At 44.8% G+C, this 26,426-nt stretch overlaps 1 protein-coding gene across 1 annotated transcript in view; it reads left to right on the forward strand.

Annotated features, from left to right (window-relative positions):
* The window catches only part of LOC127003313 (putative ammonium transporter 3), a 53,966-nt gene extending 30,628 nt beyond the window's left edge, over positions 1 to 23,338 (forward strand). The window contains exons 4-14 of the mRNA XM_050869803.1: positions 3,200 to 3,271; positions 5,235 to 5,437; positions 5,825 to 6,104; positions 6,619 to 6,776; positions 7,496 to 7,637; positions 17,270 to 17,445; positions 18,280 to 18,411; positions 19,037 to 19,132; positions 20,361 to 20,449; positions 20,999 to 21,179; positions 22,734 to 23,338. Of these exons, the coding sequence (XP_050725760.1) occupies positions 3,200 to 3,271; positions 5,235 to 5,437; positions 5,825 to 6,104; positions 6,619 to 6,776; positions 7,496 to 7,637; positions 17,270 to 17,445; positions 18,280 to 18,411; positions 19,037 to 19,132; positions 20,361 to 20,449; positions 20,999 to 21,179; positions 22,734 to 22,954 (1,750 nt within the window). The 3' untranslated portion in view covers positions 22,955 to 23,338. The remainder of the gene's footprint in view (positions 1 to 3,199; positions 3,272 to 5,234; positions 5,438 to 5,824; positions 6,105 to 6,618; positions 6,777 to 7,495; positions 7,638 to 17,269; positions 17,446 to 18,279; positions 18,412 to 19,036; positions 19,133 to 20,360; positions 20,450 to 20,998; positions 21,180 to 22,733) is intronic.
* The last annotated feature ends 3,088 nt before the right edge of the window (positions 23,339 to 26,426 follow it).

The raw sequence follows: 26,426 nt of genomic DNA on the forward strand, positions 1-26,426 counted from the left end.
GTGCTTCGTGGTCTTGATGTGCGCGTCAAAGCTGAAGTCAATCTCTCCAGCGCCGTCACGGGAGATGTAGACCACGCGCGGCACCCACGGCTGGAATATGCAGTCCATGGCCGGGGCCTTGAACGCCTCCCGACATATCTCCGACAGGTCACCTCCTTTCCCCATCTCTCCGAGGCAGACGTCATGTTTAGTTACGGTGACGAGGCAGCTCACCGTCCTCCTATTCCCGAAAAACCCAAGCCACGTTACGTTGTCCCAGAGGAGCTTGGTAACCCGGGTGTAGAGTGTCGCGATAACTCTGGGTACCATTAACCCCCTGCCACATGGTTGTAAATAGAGGATGTTGCTGCTCCAGGAGTCATGAGGTGATGCCCTTTCGCTCACCGTTACCAAGTTCGGGGGAATATTGGCTCTGGTGCTGAAGGCGTTCCTGGATGAGGGCTGCAGGGCGGGATCGAAAGCGAGCGCCACCAATCGCTCCCCGCTCCTGAGACGCATTGAAAGCTCCTCCGGTGTGGCCCAATTTTTCACTAGTGCCTCGGAGGGAGCACACACACACACACACACACACACACACACACACACACACACACACACACACACACACACACACACACACACACACACACACACACACACACACACACACACACACACACACACACACACACACACACACACACACACACACACACACACACACACACACACACCACAGTCCAAAAACGTTCATCTTTACAAACGTTTTGTCTGATCCGATTTCGGTATGTAGGTCTGGTGTGTGTGTGTGTGTGTGTGTGAGAGAGAGAGAGAGAGAGAGAGAGAGAGAGAGAGAGAGAGAGAGAGAGAGAGAGAGAGAGAGAGAGAGAGAGAGAGAGAGAGAGAGAGAGAGAGAGAGAGAGAGAGAGAGAGAGAGAGAGAGAGAGAGAGAGAGAGAGAGAGAGAGAGAGAAGGGCTTAATTTACATCCCAACACTCTATATGGAAATAGCTGAGACCAGTCAAGCGTGGAAAACATGATTGATCTCTCCCGGAGGTTTTATTTTTGGCTCCTGGACTTTGATAATCGGGTGGACCTTCGATTTCTGTGCTTTTCTTCCATTATTTTCCTTCCTTTGCATGTTATTTTCGTTTTTTTTTACTACAAACGAGACGGCTCAAGGGCAGCAAAAAGAGTGTAGAAAAAAAAGCCCGCTACTCACCGCTCCCATAATAAACAAAAGTAAAGAGTGGCCAAAAGAGAGGTCAATTTTGGGTGGAGAGGTGTCTTGATACACTCTTCTTGAAGGAGGGCAAGTCATAGGCAAGAGGAAATGCAGACGAAGGAAGACTGTTCCAGAGTTTACCAGTGTAAGGGATGAAAGAGTGAAGATGCTGGTTAACTCATGCATAAGGGGTTTGGACATTATAGGGATGAGCTAGAGTAGAAAGTCGAGTGCAGCGGGGTCGCGGGAGAGTTGTTGAAAAGTAATAGAAAAAAAACACGTGAAAGTTTGATGGCTTCGTTTTAATCCCTCGTCGACTTTTATGATTTTTTATTTTATTTTCCCTTCGTATGTTTTTTTACATCGCTTATAGTTGAAAAGAAAAAAAAACTGCACGGGGGTTGATTATATGATTATCCTATTCTTTTAAGTTTTCGTTTCCACTCTTCGGCTTATGCTATTTTTTTCTCTCCCTTCGAATGTTTTTTTTTGTCGTTTATAGTTGAAAAAAACCCGGCGCGTGTAAGTTTAATTATTCGTTTTAATTAAGGCCTCGTTCCCACTCTCTCTCTCTCTCTCTCTCTCTCTCTCTCTCTCTCTCTCTCTCTCTCTCTCTCTCCTACTTCTTTCTTTCCTCTTTCTTTCCTTCTCTTTCTTCTCCCTCTCTCTCTTCCTTCTTTCCTTCACATGTCATGAGAAACCCATGTACATATATATGGCTACGCAAATATCCCGTTAACTTTATTTACAGGGGGAAAATACCATTACAATTGTAGCACATTTCTGGCCATTACAATTTAACGGGAGTTTATTACTGGTAAGCTGGAATCCCTCCCTACAGCTGTCTTTGTGCAAGAGCGGAGAGTCTGAGTAAACAAAGGCCTAGTCGAATGAACGCCGTCACGGCGCGATTTATGTGTGGAGGCGATTTTGGCCCTATGTATATTTTTACCTCGGGACTTACCCTACACCATCAGAATCAGAAAAGCATGCAGATCTTGGATCTGTGCTTATAAAATTGATGCGACGAAAACCACCTGAGTACTAAGGAGATGAAGGGAAATAAGTGCAAGAAAATGTGTACTCCCTACTCATTTAACGCTGATTTTCGCATGTGTATTTTTACATTATTGTTACAATTTTATGCAAGTGTGATGTAGAATTTTCTCAGGAAGATGATGGTGTTTTCATTTTTTCTTAAAAATGAATGTTGGGGTCAGGAAACAGGGTGGGAGTGAGGTGTGTGATGTCGTCGGTTTTGGATGAACTGGGCACACCCACGGCCTCTGCTGTGCTTCACTCAGCACAATTCAGGGAGATGGGGGACTCGCAGTCTAGTATGTAAGTCTGTGTTTCCACCATCTTTATTACAATTGGTAGATCGTCGATTTTTTTTTAAATTTCCTTCCTTTATATATATATATATATATATATATATATATATATATATATATATATATATATATATATATATATATATATATATATATCTCTCTATCTCTATATATCTATATATATCTATATATATATATATATATATATATATATATATATATATATATATATATATATATATATATATCTATATATATTTAATGGCTGAAAAAAGATCGGCACGTGGAAATTTTATTATTGGGTTTATGGCTTCGTTTCCATTTTTTTTTTTTTTTTAACAAGTGGAGGTACCGTCGACTCTTATGCTTCCTTAATTATTTCCTTCCTTAGTTTTTTCGTTAATAGTTGAAAAAGAGAACGGCACGTGAAGGCTTGATTATTGGCTTTAAGTTCCCGTTTTCACTCTTAAAATATCTCTGAAACAAATAGGCTTTGATGGAACATGCAATAGATCATCTGTAGTATGTAGCAAAAAAGACATTTGTAGTTTTATAGTTTTAACCTTAAAAATAAAAACAAAATGATAATCCAATACTTTTCTAATTTTGTACACTTTTTTTAGATGCGGAGGTAAACCTAATCTTTTTTTCTTCTTTCCAGTGATTCTGAAATGGTCTCCTTGGCCCACGGGATCCTCAGCCTCACCGGGAACGTGTTGGCGGTGAACGGAAGGTAGGTGAGGAGGGGAACATTGCCATCTTGTACCCATTCTTGTCTTGCACCTTCCTGTCTTGTACCCATTCTTCGTTATCTTCCCGTGCCGAGGCAATGTGTATAAGTATAAGGAAATGAAACTGTCGATTACAATAAAGTTTCTGGTATTCATATTTTTTGCCAAAGTGAGGCGGAGATGTTTTGTAAAAGTATATAAATAAATTTTTTTGAATATTGTGAAGTTTCTGATATGCATTTTTTTGACGTGAATTTTTTGCTAAAGTTTAAGTGATTCGAAGACGTCGTGTATAAAGGAATGAAACTGTCGAATGTAATATAGTTTCTGATATTCGTATTTTGGCGCGTAGTTCTGGCTAAAGTAAAAAAAAATATACAGAGTTTGTGTAGAAGTATAAGAAAAAGGAACTGCCGAATATAGAGTTTCTGATACTCGTTTTTTGACGGTTAAGTTGCGCTAAAGTGATGCGAAGACGTTTCTGATACTCATATTTTGGCTTATAGTTTTTGCTGGTGAAGTGGTGACGTTGCGTAAAAGTAAAAGAAAAAGACAGTCAAGTATAATAGTTTCAGATGGTCATATTTTGGCGTGTAAATCTCGCTAAATGGATGCAGAGACGTTGCTTAAAAGTATACGGAAAAGAAACGATCGACTATAAGGTTTCTGGGTCCATTGTTAAGGGGTTCTATTAGTAACCTGACGCGGGAGGAGGTGATCCGGGAACGACCTCTGATTGGCGGCGGGGAACACAAAACTGTCGGTCATTACGCAACGCAGGACACGGGAAACATTTATAAATACGCTGTCATAAAAGATAAACTCCCGAGAAATCTACCAGTGGCGGGAATTTTTGAAAGAGAACTAAAGAGCCACGTGAAACAAAAATCAACACACTCATAAACTCCCCCAAAAATCTATCCCTTTGGTGCCAGATTTTCGGGAGAGAACTAAAGAGCCACAGGAGACATTTATTAACACGCTGCCTTGATGAAACTCCCGAGAATTTTATCCCTATGTCATGGGAGTCAAAAATCAACATCGCTCTCATAAAAAAGTCTCCCTAAGAATTTTATCACTGGCTCGGAAGGGATCAAAAGAGCGCTGTATTTACATCATTACATAGGCTGATTAGTGCCCTTAAGAAGTTGCTCGTACTACACAAAAAGCCTCTGACCGTGTGTGGTGTTGTGTTCCTGGATCTAAAATTAGGAGCCGTGACTTTTCGCGTCCCTTCATCGACCCTCCGCCCTTTTATCTCGCCTTCGCTCGTTAACAGACAGGAAGGGAAAAACAAGTCTCGTGTTACTCGTTCCAATTACCTGGAAGTGATTATTTTGGCTAACTGGTGGGCGCTCTTGGTAGTAGACGCGTGCATACACACACCCACACACCCACACTCACTCACAAACACTCTCTCTCTCTCTCTCTCTCTCTCTCTCTCTCTCTCTCTCTCTCTCTCTCTCTCTCTCTCTCTCTCTCTCTCTCTCTCTCTCTCTCACACACACACACACACACATACACACACACGTATTTATTTATTTATTTATTTATTTTGAAGCTATATATTTTTTTGTTTGCCTATTTTTTCCTGTTTCTTTTATTTTTCTTTCTTCTTCTTTTCCCTTTTCTTCCTTCTACTTCTCCATCTTCTTCTCTTTATGATTTTTTCTTTTTTGCTATTATTAGTTATATTATTATTATTATTATTATTATTATTATTATTATTATTATTATTATTATTATTATTATTATTATTATTATTATTATTATTATTATTATTATTATTATTATTATTATCACCACTACTGTTATCATCATCGTTACAAAAAACAGAAAAAAAAACTCAAACAACATTATCAAAAGAGAACAAAAGAATCAAACCAAAAGTGGAAGAAAAAAATATAATAGTGAAGACGTCTCTGGTTGTCTTCACTCGTACTCGTTCTCGTGTTGTCTTCGCAGCGGCTTCGTCAACGACCTCAACGACACCAACCTCGACAACATCCCCACGCTGGGCGGTACCCTCTTCAACGTGACCCATGGCGGCCTCCCCGTCAACGCTACTTCGCGGGGCGGCGGCGTGCAGTACGGCGACGATGACGCCTTCGGCAACGACGCCGCCTGGATCCTGACGGCGACCTTCATCATCTTTACCATGCAGTCAGGTGAGGCAGGTGATAGCTCCTCCTCCTCCCCCTCCTCCTCCTCCTCCTCCTATTGCTATTGTTCTTGTTCTTCGTGTTCTTGTTTTCTTTTTTCTCTTGTCCTTATTCTTTTTGTTCTTATTCTTGTTCTTATTCTTGCTTTTTCTCGTTCATATTCTTCTTCATTTCTTCCATTTTTTTCTTGTTCTTCTTTTTCTTGATCTCCTCTTCTCCTCCTTCTCCCCAAATAACTGAAAGTACTACTACCACCACCACCACCACCACCACCAATGAAATCAAACATCCCGCAAACACCACCACCAATAACAATAATAATCCACCCCATCAACACCACAACCATTATCTAATCACTACCACTCACCACCAACATCCACTTCTCCACCTCAGGATTCGGTCTTCTGGAGTCTGGCTGCGTGTCCATGAAGAACGAGACGAACATCATGGTGAAGAACGTAGTGGATGTCGTTCTTGGGGGCTTTACGTACTGGCTCTTCGGCTACGCGCTCTCCTTCGGCAAGTCGGAGTGGACCAACCCTTTCTGCGGCTGGGGGGACTTCGCCATCAACCCCGACGAGAACTCTATGGGCAAGGTGTACACGACTTTCTTCTTCCAAATGTCCTTCGCCACCACCGCCACCACCATTGTGTCCGGCGCGATTGCTGAGAGGTGGGTTGGCTCGGTTGGGTGTTGGGTGAGGTGGGTGTGTTGGTGTTGGGTTTGGTTTGGGTTGGGTTAGGTTTGGGTTGAGTTGACGTTGGTTTGGGGTTGGGTTGAGTCTTGTTTTTTGTTTTATTTGTTGTTGTTGTTGTTGTTGTTGTTGTTGTTGTTGTTGTTATCAGGCATTTTTTTATTTACTTTTCTTTTCTTTGTTTGTTTGTTTTTTTGTTATTTGTTTCTTGTTCTTGTTCTTGTTATTGTTCTTCTCAGTAATAGTAGTAGTAGTAGTAGTAGTAGCTGTTGTTGTTGTTTTTGTTGTTTTTGTTGCTATTGTTGTTGTTGTTGTTGTTGTTGCGAATGTCATGTAATTCTCACCCTCCTCCTTATCGCCTTAGTACTATACGTAAAAGCAATCAATAATACGACAAAAAAAAAAAAAAACTATTTGAGCAAAACGATCGAGGAAGCAGAGGACAACCAAACGCCTAAAGGGTCTTAAGACTTCTCGCACTTCGACGCACAGGTTCAACTTCGTGGCGTACGTGCTCTTCTCCGCTGTCAACACGGTCGTCTACTGCATCCCCGCCGGCTGGATCTGGGCGGACCACGGCTTCCTCTACAAGCTTGGGGTCGTGGACGTTGCGGGCTCCTGCGGCGTCCATCTCTGCGGCGGCGCCTCGGGTTAGTGTGAGGAGTCGTAGAGATGTCTTGGGGTGGGGTATATGTGGCGTGTGGATGTATGTGTGGTTGCGTCCTGGCGGTATATAGCTTGCGTGATATGTTACTGGGGCACCATTTCCTTTTCTCCTTTCCATTCTTTATTTTCTCTCCTTCTCATCCTTCCTTCCCTTTCTCCCAACCTTATTTTTTTTCCTTTTTTTTCTCCTAACTATCCTCTTTTTTTTCATTCTTCCTTCTTCCTCCTCACCTCCCCCTTCATTCCTCCTATCTTTCATTCTTCCTAGCTTTCCTTTTTTTTTCTTTCTTTCGTTCTTCTTTCCTCTTCTTCCTTCCTTTATTTCTCCTTTTTTGGTTCTTCCTAGTTTTCCTTCCTTCTTTTCTTCCTTTCTTTCACATTTTTCTTCCTTCCCTTCCTTCCTTCCTCCTTTCCTTCCTTCCTACCTTTCCCTCATTTCTTCATTCATCCGTTCCATCCGTCCTTCCTGTCTTCATTCATTCATTCATGCCTATCTGCTTACCTACATTCCACCTTTCATTCACTCCCTTCCTCATTCATCCAGTCACTCACACACTCACTCGTTCACTCATTTAGTCAACTCATCTCTAACTAACTAACTCACGAACTCACTGACCCACTCAATCAATCAACCCACCCACCGACCCAAGCATAGTCACCCTCAAACAAACATTAACCTGCATTACTTTGGTCCGTCTTGCAGCTCTGGTGGCTTCGAAGATGGTCGGTCCTAGAATCGGGCGTTACGACGACGGGGAAGGCTCGCTACCCATGGGCTCGCCTACCAACGCTATCCTGGGCATGTTTATGTTGTGGTGGGGCTGGCTGGGCTTCAACTGCGGCAGGTACGAGGGGTGGAGAGGAAGGGAAGGGACTGGGCGATAAGGGAAGGAAGTAGATATGATCGCTGGTGTGAGAGAAATGAAGGAGAGATGAAGATTGAGAGCAAGAAGGGAGCGCTGAAATGAGAGGAGAAAATAGAGAAAAGAAGGGATGAGGGGGAGAAGAAATAGATGGCGACTTGAAAAAAACAAACAATGGGAGAGAGAGATAGAGACGCTGATATTAGAGTACAGAAGGAGAGAATTGAAGAAAATGGAGGAAGAAGACGTGGACGGTAGTATGAAAGAATTGAGGGAAGAGAAAGAGTGACCGGAAAATGATAAAAATGGTGGTATAAGAGAAAGGGAGGAGGGAAAAGGGTGGTAGGTGTAAGGGATGAAGGAAACGAAAGGGGAGGCGAGGTAGGGAAGGGACCTAGGCGATAAGACAAGGAAGGGGAGGAGGGTTAGGAATAAGGGAAAGAAAGGAGAGAAAGAAAGGAGAGAGGAAAATGACGGAAAGAAAGGAGAGAAAGAAAGGAGAGAAAGAGAGGAGAGAGGAAAAATGACGGAAAGAAAGGAGAGAAAGAAAGGAGATAAAGAAAGGAGAGAAAGAAAGGAGAGAAAGAGAGGAGAGAGGAAAAATGACGGAAAGAAAGGAGAGAAAGAGAGGTGAGAGGAAAAATGACGGAAAGGAAGGAGAGAACATAAGGAGAGAAAGAGAGGAGAGAGGAAAATGACGGAAAGAAAGGAGAGAAAGAAAGGAGAGAGGAAAATGACGGAAAGAAAGGAGAGAAGGAAAATGACGGAGAGAAAGGAGAGAAAGAGAGGAGAGAGGAAAAATGACGGAATGGAAGGAGAGAAAGAAAGGAGAGAAAGAGAGGAGAGAGGAAAATGACGGAAAGAAAGGAGAGAAAGAAAGGAGAGAGGAAAATGACGGAAAGAAAGGAAAGAAAGAGAGGAGAGAGGAAAATGACGGAAAGAAAGGAGAGAAAGAAAGGAGAGAAGGAAAATGACGGAAAGAAAGGAGAGAAAGAGAGGAGAGAGGAAAATGACGGAAAGAAAGGAGAGAAAGAAAGGAGAGAGGAAAATGACGGAAAGAAAGGAGAGAAAGAGAGGAGAGAGGAAAATGACGGAAAGAAAGGAGAGAAAGAGAGGAGAGAGGAAAATGACGGAAAGAAAGGAGAGAAAGAAAGGAGAGAGGAAAATGACGGAAAGAAAGGAGAGAAAGAAAGGAGAGAAGGAAAATGACGGAAAGAAATGAGAGAGGAAAATGACGGAAAGAAAGGAGAGAAAGAAAGGAGAGAGGAAAATGACGGAAAGAAAGGAGAGAAAGAGAGGAAAGAGGAAAATGACGGAAAGAAATGAGAGAGGAAAATGACGGAAAGAAAGGAGAGAAAGAGAGGAAAGAGGAAAATGACGGAAAGAAATGAGAGAGGAAAATGACGGAAAGAAAGGAGAGAAAGAAATGAGAGAGGAAAATGACGGAAAGAAAGGAGAGAAAGAAATGAGAGAGGAAAATGACGGAAAGAAAGGAGAGAAAGAGAGGAAAGAGGAAAATGACGGAAAGAAAGGAGAGAAAGAAATGAGAGAGGAAAATGACGGAAAGAAAGTAGAGAAAGAGAGGAAAGAGGAAAATGACGGAAAGAAAGGAGAGAAAGAAATGAGAGAGGAAAATGACGGAAAGAAAGGAGAGAAAGAAATGAGAGAGGAAAATGACGGAAAGAAAGTAGAGAAAGAGAGGAAAGAGGAAAATGACGGAAAGAAAGGAGAGAAAGAAATGATAGAGGAAAATGACGGAAAGAAAGGAGAGAAAGAAAGGAGAGAAGGAAAATGACGGAAAGGAAGGAGAGAAAGAAAGGAGAGAGGAAAAATGACGGAAAGAAAGGAGAGAAAGAGAGGAGAGAGGAAAATGACGGAAAGAAAGGAGAGAAAGAGAGGAGAGAGGAAAATGACGGAAAGGAAGGAGAGAAAGAAAGGAGAGAGGAAAAATGACGGAAAGAAAGGAGAGAAAGAGAGGAGAGAGGAAAATGACGGAAAGAAAGGAGAGAAAGAAAGGAGAGAGGAAAATGACGGAAAGAAAGTAGAGAAAGAGAGGAAAGAGGAAAATGACGGAAAGAAAGGAGAGAAAGAAAGGAGAGAGGAAAATGACGGAAAGAAAGTAGAGGAAAGAGGAAAATGACGGAAAGAAAGGAGAGAAAGAAAGGAGAGAGGAAAATGACGGAAAGAAAGTAGAGAAAGAGAGGAAAGAGGAAAATGACGGAAAGAAATGAGAGAGGAAAATGACGGAAAGAAAGGAGAGAAAGAAAGGAGAGAGGAAAATGACGGAAAGAAAGGAGAGAAAGAGAGGAGAGAGGAAAAATGACGGAAAGAAAGGAGAGAATGAATGGAGAGAGGAAAAATGATGGAAAGAAAGGAGAGAATGAAAGGAGAGAGGAAAATGACGGAAAGAAAGGAGAGAAAGAAAGGAGAGAGGAAAATGAGGGAAAGAAAGGAGAGAAAGAAAGGAGAGAGGAAAATGACGGAAAGAAAGGAGAGAAAGAAAGGAGAGAAAGAGAGGAGAGAGGAAAACTGACGGAAAGAAAGGAGAGAAAGAAAGGAGAGAAAGAGAGGAGAGAGGAAAACTGACGGAAAGAAAGGAGAGAAAGAAAGGAGAGAGGAAAATGACGGAAAGAAAGGAGAGAAAGAAAGGAGAGAGGAAAATGACGGAAAGAAAGGAGAGAAAGAGAGGAGAGAAGAAAACTGACGGAAAGAAAGGAGAGAAAGAGAGGAGAGAGGAAAAATGACGGAAAAAAAGGAGAGAGGAAAATGACGGGAAGATGACAGAGTTGCTGACATGGAAGGAAGGACCGAGAGGAAGATGATAAAGATGCGAGTATAAGAGACAGGAAGGAGGGAAGAGAAGGAAGGAGATGAAGATAAAGATGCTGAAATGAGAGAAAAGAAAAAAAAGAAAAAACTGGCAGATGATTGAGTGGGTCAGTGAGTTCGTGAGTTAGTTAGTGAGAGATGAGTTGATTGAGTGAGTGAACGAATGAGTGTGTGAGTGATTGGATGAATAAGGAGGGGAGTGAATGAAAGGTGGAATGTAGGTAAACAGATAGGCATGAATGAATGAAGGAAGAAAGGAAGGACGGATGGAACGGATGAGTGAAGAAATGAGGGAAGGATAGGACAGAAGGAAAGAAGGAAGGAAGGAAGGGAAGGAAAGGAAGTAAAGGAAGGAGAGGGAGAAGATACGGACGATGACATGAAAGAAAAGAGAAAAGAGAAGGAAAGAGAGGGAGAATAGGATGGGACATAGGGTTAGAAGATAGGAAAGAGGGAGGGAGGGAGGAAGGGGGGGAAGAGAAAGAAAGGGATTTTAGTTAAGGGAGAAAGAAACGAAATGGAGAATAGGAACCAGAAAGGGAGGAAGAAACGAAAGAGAGAAAGAGGAAAGTGAGATTGGCGTGAACCGATGGAATTAAAGGAAAGATACAAGGCAGGAGTGGAAACTAGTGTAAGAAGAGTGTGAAGCAGGCGAGGAAGGCGCTGGAGGACATGAGATAAAGAGCAGAGAGAGAGAGAGATAGAAGGAGAGAGTGGAAAGTGAGATTGGACTGACACGGAGAAAGTTTAGAGAGAAAGACGGGCCAGAAGAGGAATTTACTTCTGGGCTGTGTGTGGGAGGAGGCGAAGGAGTGGGGGAAGGCGCTGCAGAAGTAATTTAGGAGAAGTAGGAAAGAAGGGTAAGTATATTGGGTTAAGAGATGAAAGGAAAGAGAAACAGAGGGAGGAAGGAAAGGAAGGAGAGGGTGAGACTAGTATGAGAAAGGGAAATAGAAAAGAGGGAAAAGAGTGTTGTAAGTTCAAAAGGGAAAGAAAGGGAGTGAAGGAGAAAAGAGTGGAAAGCTGATTTAAAGAAGGGAAGGAAACTATGAAGGAAGAAAGGCTGGAAATATTAAAAAAAGAGAGGAGAAAGGGGAAGAAAACGAGTGAGAGAGAAAATAATGAAAAGCTTCCTTCCTTCGTTCATACCTCGTTCATCTTTCTTTCCTTCCCTTCTTTCACCCTTCCTTCCTTCCTTCCTTCTTTCCTTCCTTGCTTTCTTCCATCCTTCTTTCTTTCCTTCCTTTCTTCCATTCTTCCTTCCTTCCTATATTCCTTCTTTCCTACAATCTCGCATCTTTTCCCAACCTCCACCTCCTCCTTTCCCCTCATTCCGTATTCCTCCCATACATCCCTTTCTTTCCCCGTTCCCTTCCCATCTTCCCTTGGTTTGACGGTGTGTTCCCGCGTCTGGTCTGGCTGGCTCAAGGCGTGGAGGCTGGGCGCAGAATCCAGAGACTGTGCAGGAGCTATTTCACGCTTCGCTCTCTCAAGTCCCTCAATAATTACTTCCCTCACTCTCGTTTGTTCCCATCCCACCCTGACTGTGGCGAGGACGTGGGCCAGGAGGAAGAGGAGCAGGAGGAGGAGGAGGAAACATGGAAACATGGAAATGCAGGCAACAGAAAGCCTATTGGCTCATTACGAGGTCGCCCGCTTTGGTGATTTAATCTGCTCGACAGCCACTTGGGGCTTGAGGAGCAGATGAAAGCACCTCGATATTAAGGAGCAGATGAAGCACCTCGATATTCAGTTTACTCGCGACGCAGCGAAATGACGGTCGATTCCATGTTTGAAGGAGTTGATGGTATTCGCATATACTACTTCTGAGGGAAGATTGTTCCAGTGGTGGATGACTCGGTTTGAAAAGAAACTCCTTCCAATGTCTGTGTTACATCGACTCGACTGAATGGGTAAACCGTTATTTCTAGTTCTTGAGTTGGTGGTTTGTAGTTCAAAGAATTTGGAGTAATCGACGTTATTGAATTTTTTTCAGGTACTTGAAGACTTGAATCATATCCCCTCGTAGGCGTCGTTTCTCCGATGTAAAGAGATTGAGTCGCTTGAGTCGTTCCTCGTACGGTTGAGTCCTTAAGGTTGGAATCATCTTCGTGGTGCGTCGTTGAATCCTTTCCAGTAAATCAATGTCCTTTCTGTAATTAGGAGACCAGAACTGTACTGCATACTCGAGGTGCGGTCTTACCATGGAACTATTCAAGGATGGCATCACGTCTGGCGTTTTACACTCGAAGTTCCTCGCTATGAACCCGAGCATAGTGTTGCCTTTGTTATATGCTTTTTTTTTACAGTGATTCGCGTGTTTCAGGTCACTGCTGATAGTGACTCCAAGATCCTTTTCCTCCTGCATCGCCTGCAGAGGTTTCCCATTCATGATGTATTTGTGATTAGTATTTCTGCACCCAATGTGCATGACTTTGCATTTGTCAACATTAAAGGATATTTGCCATTTTTCCGACCATTCGATAATGTGATTGAGGTCTTACTAAATGATTTCGCAGTCGGTCTTTGTGAGGGCCTTTCCACCCACCTTGGTGTCATCAGCAAATTTCGATATTGTGGATTTCAGTCCTGATTTGAGGTCATTGATATATCTATATATATATATATATATATATGTGTGTATATATATATATATATATATATATATATATACACACATATATATAATAAAGAGAATGGGTCCCAGCACTGACCCTTGAGGCACTCCACTAGTGACTGGAAGTCAATCGGAAGGCTGTCCGTTGAGTGATTACTTTTCCCCTTGAGCAAGGGGGATGGGGTGTGTGGTGTGTGAGGTCCTGGCAGTACCCATAAATCGACTATAATGAGCATGAGCTTGCTCTGTCGGGAGGGTACTTGCTGGCGATTGCGAGTCCAACTTGTGGTCAGGCCGCGGTGAATTACACACTCACACACACGCAGGGTGGGGACATGCGGGAAATACTTTCTGTGAAATCCGCCGCCCACCAGCTCTAGACTCAGCCCCATGCAATGTCAACTCCAATCTCCCCAAAACCGTCTCCCCAAAAACGAGGTGACGTGCTGGATCTCGACCCTGTCATAGCATGTACTGGTGCAAGTACATCCCTCCCACAAAACAGAACAATGAAGATCTTCGGCTGCCCTCACGTCCAGCCCGTCGCTCTCTCTGACGGCGCCGTCCACGACCTGCTGCAGAAGCACTGCACACGCCTGCTGGGAGAGGGGGCCTCCTGCACCGTCTTCCTGGTCACCTACAAGGGCGCCTCGCGCTGCCTCAAGCTGTCCAAACTCAAGGGGAACAAAGACTTTGTGTACGAGGCGAGCACACTGCTCACCCTCGACGGGGCCGGCGGCGCCCCAAGGCTGCTCGGCGTCACCGACGGCACGGGCCAGGAACTCGCCCTGCTCACCACCTACTGCGGCGAGCACACCTTCGTGGACCTCCCGAGCCTGGCGCGCAGCGACGCCACCATGCTGCGCGCCTTCCTGGACCTGTGCCGCGCCCTGCAGCAGGTCCATGCCCGCGGCGTCGTGCACAACGACATCAAGGCCAACAACGTAGTGGTGCGCCGCGACCCTGACAGCGGCCGCCTGCGCGTCTCCCTCATCGACTACGGCATAGCGCGGGCCCCGGGCCTCTCGCTCTTCCACGAGGAATTAGATCACTCGAAGGCGCCCTGGATGGCCCCGGAACTGGTGGCCTGCTCGCCCTGCTCGCCTGCAGGCGACGTCTACTCCCTGGGCCGCCTGCTGGACCAGATCCTCTCCCGCTGCACGGCCCCTCACCCGGACTTGAAGGAGGTGGCCTGGCACGCCATGGCCCGGAGCCCCGAGGAGCGCCCCTCCGTGCGGGCCGTGGCCAGGGCGGTGCGGCGCTGCCTCGCTCCGCGCCGTCGCTCCTTCAGGGCGCGGCTCCGTTCAGTCTTCGGCGGCCTCAAGAAGACCTTCGGCTGCTGCCTGCCACGCCGCGGCCGTGGACACGACGACATCTCAGTGTCCGTGACTGTCAACCTGAGACACAGCAACACCTCAGCTTACGTGACAGCCAACACATCAGTGTCCGTGACAGGAAACCGTGGACACGCCAACACCTCAGTGCCACTGACAGCCAACACCCCAGTGTCCGTGACACTCAACGATGGACACACCAACACCTCAGTGTCCGTGACACTCAACGATGGACACACCAACACCTCAGTGTCCGTGACACTCAACGATGGACACACCAACACCCCAGTGTCCGTGACACTCAACGATGGACACACCAACACCTCAGTGTCCGTGACAGCCAACACCCCAGTGTTTGTGACAGCCAACACCTCACTGTCCGAGGCAGCCAATATTTCAGTGTACGTGACAGCCAACATCTCGGTGTACGTGACAGCCAACACCTCACTGTCCGAGACAGCCGACCAAGACGCCAGGTCACCCTCGGCCTCCACCAGGAAGAAATAAATCACCAGCGTCACTAACAGGCCAACCAACAAGCCTTACAGGAGAGCCTACCAGCGCTAAGGGCTGACAAAAAAGGCTTGTCCTAATCACTCCCAGACTGCTGCCCCTACCACACTGCGAGAAGGTTTTTGTTTCCTCTGGTTAATTAAGTAGTTTGTGGGCCACTGGTATAAAAATAACTTCATATGATGAGACTTGTGTTCCAAGGACCCCAGTGGTGAAATATTTTCTTACTGGGAAAGGACTTACTATTTTAGTTTTCATTTTCCAAGATCCTAAAATACGAATATATCAAATATTTTTTGTCTCCCCGCGCCGGTTTCCTTCAGAGCGCGGCTCCGTCCAGTCTTCGGCAGCCTCAAGACCTTTAGCTGCTGTTTTCCAACCCGCGGCCGTGGTCATGGCCTTGACAGCCAACCAGGGACTCGCCAACACCTCAGTGTCCGCGACAGCCAACACCTCAGTGTCTTTGGCAGCTAACTGAGCAGAGCGGGTCATACAAAGCCAAAGTGAGAAAAGAAAATCACCAGCGGCAATAAAGGGCGCACCAAGAGGCCCTACAAGAGCCTATCAGCGCTGGGAGATAAAAAAAAAGTCCTAATCACCCGCAGACTGCTGCCCCTGGCCACACTGCGGGAAAAATTTAGTTTCCTCTCGTTGAGTAGTGCGGGGAGGGGCCGCCACTGGTAAGAAAATAAAAAGCGCCCCATACGGTGAAAATTGTGTCCCAAGGACCGCCAGTGGTGTGGTAAAGGACTGGAACATTTTAGTTTTTATTTTCCATTCCTATAAAGATAAAACAATGATTTATAGGCAGAAAATAAATGAGCCAGATTTAATGGACCTCGGAGTTAAACTTTCTGAGTTACGAGATAAAACGTCGGTGACATGTTTTATTTTAACTAATAGCTGAGGAGGAGGTTCGAAGTGACCTTGTTTACTTTCCTTGCACCTCTTACTCTCATTCTCTTCTCCTCTTCTTTCTCCTCTTCCTTCTCCTCCTCTCCTCCTAGCAGAACCTTCTCCTTCTCCCTTGTCTTCTTCTTCTCCATCTTTTCCTCTTCCCATGTCTCCGGCAACTCCCTTCGCCTCTATCTTTCCTCCTCCTCCCCCTCCTCTTCCTCTTCCTCTCCTTCTGCAACATCATTTCCTTCTCCAGTTTCTCCTTCCTCTTATGGAAATCAAAGTTTGGACTCTTTGTGGTATTTCCTCCTCCTCCTCTTCCTCTCCTTCTGCAGCGCCATTCCCTTCTCGTGTTTCTCCTTCCTCTTATGAAAATCAAAGTTTGGACTCTTTGTGGCATTTCCTCCTCCTCCTCCTTCTCTTCCTCTCCTTCTGCAGCGCCATTCCCTTCTCGTGTTTCTTCCGACCATTCATGTAAATCAAAGTTTGGACTCTTTGTGGTATCCCCCCCCCCCTCCTCCTCCTCCTCGTCGTCCTCCTCCTCTTCATATAGCCTTACTAGCAACACCCGTAAGTCAGTATTCTCAGAAGCTTCCACCTCTCACTGTCTCACATCAACTGTTTCAAAAAGTCGGAAAGGAGATCAATCGGGTTATCAGAAGTGTTTTTTTTTCACATTCATGGTACAGAAGCTTCGTCATACTACCACCAGGGTCATTAAAGTATCCCTGGAAATGCCTACAGCTCCCGCGAAAGCCGTGTCAAATAGTATGTGTGGCTAGGCGCCGAAATCTTTAACATATACTCCCAGGTCTTTCTCTGCCTCTGTGGTGGATAGAGGAATGTTTCCCATGTGGTATTGGTATGCTGGATATCCCCTCCCAAGGTGCAGGACTTAACATTTTTCTCCATTGAATTGTAGCAGCCACTCTTTGTTCCACTCCTGTAGCTTGGTGATGTCTTCTGTCTAGGAAATCCGCAGTCAAGGGGTTAAAGTATCCCTGGAAATGCCTACAGCTCCTGCGAAAGCCGTGTCAAATAGTATGTGTGGGTGGGTGCCGAAATCTTTAATAGGGCCACATTCTTAAACATTTCATCGCCGAATCACACATACTTGACACAGTTTTCGCAGGAGTTTTGAGCATTTCCAGAGATAGTTTCATGACCCTGGTGGTAGTGTGACCCTTCGTCTGTACCATGAATCTCCAAAAACACTCATTAGAACCCGACTGATCTCTTTTTTGGACTTTGTAAATAGTTGAAGTGAGAGCCAGAAGCATTTAAGAATACCGACTTAAGAGTATGGCCCGTAATCTCCTCTCCAACGACTGATCTCTTTTTTGGACTTTGGAAATAGTTGAAGTGAGAGCCAGAAGCATTTAAGAATACCGACTTAAGAGTATGGCCCGTAATCTCCTCTCCAGCACCTTCGGCATCAACGGTGACCTGTGGAAGTACGCCGCCCGCACCGCCGTCTGCACGCTCCAGTCCAGCATCGGCGGCGGCCTGGCGGGGATGAGCCTCTCCTGGTACAAGAACCACCGACTCGAAGTGGGCGACGTGGTCAACAGCGTCCTCGGGGCCCTCGTCTCCATCACGGGTGGGTAAAAAGTCAAGTTTGGGGCCATACGCTAAAGCTGCGCGTGGCTCTGTCTCTCCTTCCTTTCATCTCTTAACCCAATATACTTACCCTTCTTTCCTACTCCTCCTAAAGTACTCCTGCAGCGCCTTCCTCCACTCCTTCGCCTCCTCCCATACACAGCTGCGGTGGTCATTTCCTTTACCTTTTCTGACCTTCTTTTGACCCACTTCTGATCTGACCTTTTCGAAGCCACTCTTGACCTCTCCTGACCTTTCCTGACCCACTTTTGATCTCATTGACCGATTCTGACTCATTGACCTTTCATAATCCACTTCTGACCTCTCCTGACCTTTCCTGACTCACTTCTGACCTCTCCTGACCTTTTCTGACTCACTTCTAACCTTTCCTAATCCAGTTTCGACTTTTCATGGCCTTTCCTTACCCCCTCTTGACTTTTGACCTTTTCTGATTCCCTTTTGACCTTTTCGAGCTCATTTTTTACTGATCATGGTTTGACCTCTCTTGACCCACTTTTGACCTTTTCTTTCCCACTCTCAACCTCACCGGATCTATTCACAGCCCTTTTTAACTTCGCCTGACCTCGCCTGCAGTTTTTGACCTCTCTCTTGACCCACTTTTGACCTTTCCTTTCCCACTCTCAACCTCACCTGATCTATTCACAGCCCTTTTTAACTTCGCCTGACCTCTCCTGCCGTTTCCTGACCCCTCTCTTGACCCACTTTTGACCTTTCCTTTCCCACTCTCAACCTCACCTGATCGCTTCACAGCCCTTTTTAACTTCGCCTGACCTCTCCTTCCGTTTCCTGAGCCCCTGCCTCCCCCTCTCCTCAGCCGGGTGCGCGCTCTTCACCACCTGGGAGGCCCTGTTCATCGGCGTGGTCGGGGGCCTCATCGCCGTGCTGGGAATGCCGCTGTTCGACAAGCTCCACATCGATGACCCTGTCGGCGCCGCTTCAGTACACGGTCAGGAGGCTATGATTGGGCCGGGCTGAGTTAGGTTAGGTTAGGGTTACTTGGACTGGGTTAGGTTAGGTTATGATTGCTTGGGCTGGGCTGGATTAGATTAGGATTACTTGGACTTGGTTAGGTTAGGGTTACTTGGGCTGGGTTAGGTTAGGTTATGATTGCTTGGGCTGGGCTGGGTTGGATTAGGGTTACTTGAGCTGGCATAGGTTAGGCTACGGTTGCTTAGGCTGGGCTGGGCTAGGTTAGGTTAGATTTTCTTTTGCTTAGGTTAAGTTTATGTAGTATTCTGTTTTCGTTGTGCGTTGTTAGGTTTATCTTCTATGCATTTGATCGACGACTCATTCTTTATTTCTCCGTATGTATCTACCATTAATTCATTTACAGCTCTACCCATTCATCTACCAGTCATTCAACCCATCCATCTACCTGTCTATCTATCTATTTGACTATTTCATTATCATTTAGCCTATCCATTTATCTATCTATATGTCTACCTATGTATCTATCTATTTGAATCCTTCATTCTTATTTTCGTACTCCCGTTTTCATCCAAGGGACTGTGTAGCCAACTCGGGGCGCCACACTTCCCCCGGCCACCCCTCATACCGCCCTCTCTTTGCAGGTCTTTGCGGCATGTGGGCGATGATAGCCATTGGCCTCTTCGTGCAGGCAGACACCCTAGAGGGCATGACGAATGGGTACTCAGGGCTCTTCAGGGGTGAGTATGGGAACACGAGAAGCAGTAGGCAGAGGAGGGAAAGGGGAGAAGGAGGAGGAGGAAGGGGAAGAATAGGGAGTAAGAGGAAGCGAGCGAAGAAGAGAAGAAATAGACGGTGAAACTATTTGATTTGATACGAGGTTTGTGTTGTTTTGGCTAGAGAGAGAGAGAGAGAGAGAGAGAGAGAGAGAGAGAGAGAGAGAGAGAGAGAGAGAGAGAGAGAGAGAGAGAGAGAGAGAGAGAGCACAAGGGAATGGCAGGAACGTTATATGTCCGTTTGAGTTGCATTGTTTGTTTTCTCCCAACGTGTTTGTGTTTCAAGAGGAGGGAGAGGGAAGGGGGCGGAGATAAAGGGAAGCTCAGTTTGTCTATAGGTATGTTGGAGGCTATGGCACAATATCCATGTTTGTGTTGCAGGTCGAGTTTCTAAATAACTTGTGTTTGTGTCATTTCATTCGACACCAAGGATTGTAGTATTTTTTACAACAACAAAGGAGACAGCTCAAGGGCACACACAAAAAAGGAAACAATAATAAAGAAATAGCCCGCTACTCGCTGCTCCTAAAAAGAATCAAAAGAGGTGGCCGAAAGAGGGGTTAAATTCGGGAGGTATTATCACTTGTGTGACATAAGTAGGTACATACGATTATGAGATTGGTCAAAGGCTTAAAGAGAAGGGCAAAAAGGTACGTAGATGAATGGAGGGAGATTATTGGTAGTGGTAGATGGCTAAAGAAAGCTAAGACAGGCACGTAGATGAATGGAGAGAGATCATTGGCTGTGGTAGATGACTAAAGAAAGCTAAGACAGGCACGTAGATGAATGGAGAGAGATCATTGGCTGTGGTAGATGACTAGAGAAAGCTAAGACAGGCACGTAGATGAATGGAGAGAGATCATTGGCTGTGGTAGATGACTAGAGAAAGCTAAGAAAGGTACGTAGATGAATGGAGAGAGATCATTGGCTGTGGTAGTTGACTAAAGAAAGCTAAGACAGGCACGTAGATGAATGGAGAGAGATCATTGGCTGTGGTAGATGACTAGAGAAAGTTAAGAAAGGTACGTAGATGAATGGAGAGAGATCATTGGCTGTGGTAGTTGATGGAGAGAGGTCATTGGCAGTGGTAGTTGACTAGTAGTGGATCTTATTATTTGTGGTATTAAGTTTTGGGTTCCCTGTCTGTGCGTTTAGGCTGCGAGTTCCCATTCTCTTCCTTCCTCTGTTGCAGGCGGGGGCTTCTACCTGCTCGGCGTGCAGTCCCTGGCTTGCCTTTGCATCTCGGTGTGGTCCATGTCAGCCACCTTCATCATCCTCTACGTAAGTTGACCCCACGCTCGAAAAAACTAGCTTCTGACTTCGAAGTTCCCTGTATTATTATTATTATTATTATTATTATTATTATTATTATTATTATTATTATTATTATTATTATTATTATTATTATTATTATTATTATTATTATTATTATTATTATTATTATTATTATTATTATTATTATTATTATTATCATATTATTATTATTATTGTTATTATTATTGTTATTATTATTAGTAGTAGTAGTATAAATTATAATAGCTTTCATAATTAAACAGTTTACTAATTGTCAGCATGCCTCAGAAAACCAACAGGTAATAGTATAGAAGTAGTAGTAGTAGTAGTAATAGTAGTAGTGGTAGTAGTAGTAGTAGTAGTAGTAGTAGTAGTAGTAGTAGTAGTAGTAGTTGTAGTAGTTGTAGTAGTAAGAGTAGGAGTAGGAGTAGGAGGAGGAGGAGGTAGAAGAAGAAGAAGAAGAAGAAGAAGAGGAGGAGGAAATTGTAATGGCTTTCATAATAACTAAACAGCTCACTAATTACCGCCATGTTTCAGCTGATCGACAAGTTCATGATGCCGATACGCATGAGCGAGTGGGAGGAGCTGGTCGGGGCGGACTTCGCGGAGCACGGCATCAGGCGGCGCAACGTGGGCGTGTCGCGAGCCGTGTCGGTGTTGGGGCTGCAGCACAACGGCTTCGACTACAGCGACATCTTGCCCCAAGGAGACAACCCGTGTACGTGGGGGACTCGGGGGCTGCGTTTGTGTGGCTGGAGGGGGGTGGGGGGGTGGGCCGTCAAGGGGGTGTTTGATAAGTACAGGGTGTAGGTTTGGGAAGTGTAAAGTATTTGTATGTGTACTGGTGTGGGTGGGTGTAGTGTACGTGGCATAGATGTGGGTGTAAAGTGGTCATGATGTGCGGGTGTACGTGTTGATTTGGTCGGTGTAAGGGGTGTAGGTGTAGGTTTGTGAAGTGTAAAGTGTTTGTATCTGTATTGGTGTGGGTGAGGGTAGTGTACGTGGCATAGATGTGGGTGTAAAGTGCTCATGATCTGTGGGTGTACGTGTTGATTTGGTCAGTGTAAGGGGTGTAGATGTAGGACAGTTAGGAGGTGGGGGCACATGGCAATCAGGGTGTGTGTGGGACAAGGCAAGGGGTGAGGGTTGGCGTAAGAGATTCATAAGGTGTGGGTGTGGACAGTGTAGGTGGTGAGTGTGGGTGTGGGTGTGGGTGGGTGGAAGTGTGGCAGGTAGAGTGTCCTCTGTGATGTCAGTTAGCCAGCCAGTAAAAAATGCATGGAATCTCTCGAGACCAGAGAACAAAAGTGAAATAGTACACGTTCCAATAATGGCGTTTTTGCGCTAGTGTTTTCGTTCTCTGTTTCATTTCCCTGTGCTTGTTTGTTTCATCAGAGGATTTCAGAGTTCAGAAAGGTTAATACTCGTACTTACATATTATAAAGGAACGAAGGTATTGAAACACTGTCTAAAGCAAAAAATAATCACTTACCTCAGAATCACAACTTCAAACCCTTATATTCTCTTCTCCCCATTTTTGGTCACGGGAAAATGCTGCATGAGCCTTTATATTTCCTTTTCATTACGAGCGGAGTACGTTGTCTAGGTTTTCAATCCTCACTTTCCCTTTCTTAGGCCACGTAAAAATGCTAAGTTACTTTCGAACACTGAGTACGTTCCTAAACCTTCCACGTTCAAGCTATAATCTTTCCTTTCCTATAGACAAGCTGAGTAGATTTTTAGGTTTCCACTCCTCCATTTTCCTTGCTCAGGCCACGAAAAAGTGCTGAGTTACCTTCACAAGCTGAGTATACATTTATAAACCTTTCACCTTTGAACTCGAGTCTTTCCTTTCCTTGAAATGAGTACGTTTTTCAGCTTTTCACTCCTCCATTTTCCTTTCTCAGGCCACGAAAAAGTGCTGATTTACCTTTACAAGCTGAGTAAACGCTTTCAAACTTTCCACCTTCGAGGCACACCTAGGGCCGTATTTTAAAACATTTCGTCGCCCAAGTTCACATATTTGACAAGGCTTTCGTATGAGTTAAGGGCATTTCCAGGAGTAGTTTTATGACCCAGGTGGTAGTTTGACCCTTCCCCAGTAGCATGAGCCTAAAGAAACACTTATTAGAACCCGAATGACACCTTCTTTGACCTTTAGAAAGAGTTGATGTGAGAAGCGGAAGTGTTTTAAAATACCGACCCTAGTCTTTCCCTTCCTTGAGCTGAATACGTTCTTTAGGTTTTCATCCCTCCATCTTCCCTTCTACAGGTCACGTCAAGGTGCTGAGCGACCTCGACAACCTCCAGTCACGGCGCGCCTCTACCTTATCGAAGGCGGTGGCGCGGGTGACAGTTAACCCCTTCAAGAGCTCCCTCGGCCTCCTGCCCTCCTTCTTCCTCAACGGGAAGCCGGTCGACGAGGACAAGGACGCCAAGCTCACGCAGGTCACGCCTATGAACAACTCAAACAACCATTCCGCCTGGCAGTGACATCAGGACCCCGCCACCACCGCCAGCCCCGTCCCCTCCATCATCATCACCGCCACCATCCGCCCACAAGAAAATCAGAGTCAGTCCATCGCCACAAGAGGATCAGCCACAAAACGATCAACCATAAGAGAATTACCCACAAGAGGATCACCCACAAGAGAATCACCCACAAGAGGATCAGAGACAAGAGGACTACCCACAAGAGGATCACCCACAAGAGGATCAGAGACAAGAGGATCAGCCACAAGAGGATCAGAAACAAGAGGGTCACCCACAAGAGGATCAGAGACAAGAGGATCACCCACAAGAGGATCTCCCACAAGAGGATCAGAGACAAGAGAATCAGCTGCAAGAGAAGCGGTCCAACGCCACCTCAGTCACATCACCTCCATGCTCCGTCGCCCCACATAAAGCTTTCGTATAGGTCTTGGTGGTCCAGAAGCCCCCCTCCCCCCCCACCCCTTCCCTCCCCTCCCTCACCCTCGCTCCATGGTAACAGCTATGAGTAATGTTCTTAAACGTATCGGGCTCCCATCACGACTGTTTTTCAAGGCCATAGGGAAGACTAACCGGTTTTTCATGGGTGATTTTTCCCGTTCAAAGTGAAGATGTGTAAAACTGTCACTCGGATCTCCATTACTCACATCACGACTGTTCTTCAAGGCTTTAAAGAAAATTAACCTGGTTTTCATGGGTGACCCTCCCGTTCTAGGTGAAGACGTCGTGTTAAAACAATCACCAGGAACACAAAAGAGTCCACGAAAACCCCGGCAACTTCTTTTTTTTTTCTTTTACAACAAAGACAGCTCAAGGGCACAATAGAGAAGGAAACAATTATATAAAAAAGCCCGCTACTCGCTGCTCCTAAAAAAGAATCCAAAGAGAGAGCCTTTTGAAATAAGCACGGGCTTGGTAGACTCTTAACTCCAACTTCCTTTCATTCAACCAATCAGCTCCCTTGGCTGTGGAAGAGGGGGCGGGGCTTCTGTGTCAGCTTATCGTGTACGGTGACTTTATTGCATTTTTAGTTTGTTGTCTTTCTCTCAGTCATAAAAACTAAAGGAGACGGTTCATTTTGTAGTTGATTTTTGTTATCTCTTTCATCTTTCTCTCATTGGTCTCAGTAATGAAAGAAACCCATCGCTAACATAATCACAGCATCGTCTTTCCTTGTTACGTCACTATTCCATGTTGTTGTATGGCTTGTATAGTCTCTCTCTCTCTCTCTCTCTCTCTCTCTCTCTCTCTCTCTCTCTCTCCCCCCAAATTGCAAGATTAATGCGCTAACGAGCAAGATAATGGGCTCCGGATTCTCTTCAATTTAAATAAATGATCAAATACTTCAGATAAGGGTTCGAGGCAACTTTTATGTATCTATAGTTAAGAAGAAGCGCTGAGGATCGTTAGTAGTTTGGGTCACGTGTTCACCCTTACTTCAGCAGGCCTCTCATAGCCTCTTCACGGCCGTCCATTGTCATTTTCTTCCGAGAGAGAGATTTACATATTTTTACGTTGTTCCACCAAGACTTTGCATATCTACTCTAGCTATAATATTAAGATGAAGGAAGTGGCGACCGAGCTTGTTTTTAAATGAGAGATAATTTGTTTTGTTTTACTCCACTTATTGCGTCCGAGGGCATCAAACCTTGGTGCTTTATACAGACCCGTTGTGCCACCAAGACTTTGCATATCTACTCTACTTATAATATCAAGGCGAAGGAAGTGGCGGCAGAGCTTGATTTAAGATGAGAGAGAATTTGTTTTGCTTTAATCCATTTATTGCGTCCGAGGGCATCAAACCATTGTGCTGCATACAGACCCGTTGTGCCACCAAGACTTTGCATATCTACTCTGGTGAATATGAAGGTGAAGGAAGTGGCGGCCGAGCTTGTTTTTAAATGAGAGAAAGATAATTTGTTTTGCTTTAATCCATTTATTGCGTCCGAGGGCATCAAACCATTGTGCTGTATACAGATCCGTTGTGCCACCAAGACTTTGCATATCTACTCATAATATTAAGGCGAAGGAAGTGGCGGCCGAGCTTGTTTTTAAATGAGAGAGAATTTGTTTTGTTTTATTCCACTTACTGGGTCCAAAGACATCAAACTATTGTGATGTATACAGACCCGTTGTGCCACCAAAACTTTGCATATCTACTCTACTTATAATATTAAGGCGAAGGAAGTGGCGGCAGAACTTGTGTTTAGATGAGAGAGAGAATTTGTTTTGCTGTAATCCATTTATTGCGTCCGAGGGCATCAAACCATTGTGCTGTGTACAGGTTCATTGTGGCGCGCAGGGCTCTGAGTGTGGTGGATACTGATGATTATATAACATTTACCGAAGCGCGGGTGGCGAACATTTGGGGTGTCCAGCGGGGTCATACTTTTGAACATTTCGGCGCCCAAGCTCACATAATCGATAAGACTTTCGTAGGAGATTTGAGCATTTCCATGAGTAGTGTTATGACCCTTCTGATAGTTTGACCCTTCTTCTGTACCATAAACCTAAAAAAACACTCACTGGAGGCCGATTGGTCTCCTTTTCGGCCATTGGAAGTAGTTGGTGTGAGAGGCGGGAGCGTCTGGGAATACTGACTTCGCGGCAGCATGTCACACAACGCCCATCTCGATTAATTGGTGGTTACATAGCTATTCTCATTTTATTATTTTCCAACTTTTTTTCACTCTCGTTCCTTTCTTCTTCCATATATTGTCACCTTGGTAAACAAACCGCCTAAGTCATTATTTTCTACTGTACAGGAAATCAGAAAAGAACTGCCATTATCTAATTTGGGTCAAGATTTAGGCAGAAATGAAAAGGTCAATTCCAGAACACTCAAACCCTGAATGACGAAGGCAACTAGTATATATAAATGGGCGTCACATGTTAAAAAATTGATCTAGACAAAAACCTGGAAATCGCTGAAAAATGACTCAGGCAATTATACTTTCAGATTACAAATTAAACTACAAAACAGTTCATCTCAACGGGTTATTACATTCGTATTCTCCTCAGTAGCTCTTATTGTTATGGTTATCTATTTTCAACGCATTAATTATCAAGTTTTCACCCCATCCTTTTATTTTTTTTATTTTTGAAGACCACACTATTTTTGTAGACTACTTTTTTTTTACATCATTTTTACCGGTTCTACAGCACGATATTTTCTTTATAGGTTTTCACGGCACTTTTGTTCGCAGATTTTTCACGACATATTCCGTAGACTTTTAACGGCATAATTATTTGAACAGTTATTTTTCACGGCATGATATTTCAGATTTTTCACAGTATTTTTGCTCTTCTTCAGATTATCAGTTCACACAGGAAATTACGCAACATCCAGCGCCATTGTTTGGGCATCATATATTGTTGTATTCATGTGTTTATTTACAGACTTTTGACATCATAGTTTCTTCCATTCAGATTCTCACTAGAGCATTTTTATGTGATTTCTCTTTGTCTTTTCTTG

This window comes from Eriocheir sinensis, chromosome 25, assembly GCF_024679095.1.
Source record: "Eriocheir sinensis breed Jianghai 21 chromosome 25, ASM2467909v1, whole genome shotgun sequence".
NCBI lineage: Eukaryota > Metazoa > Arthropoda > Malacostraca > Decapoda > Varunidae > Eriocheir > Eriocheir sinensis.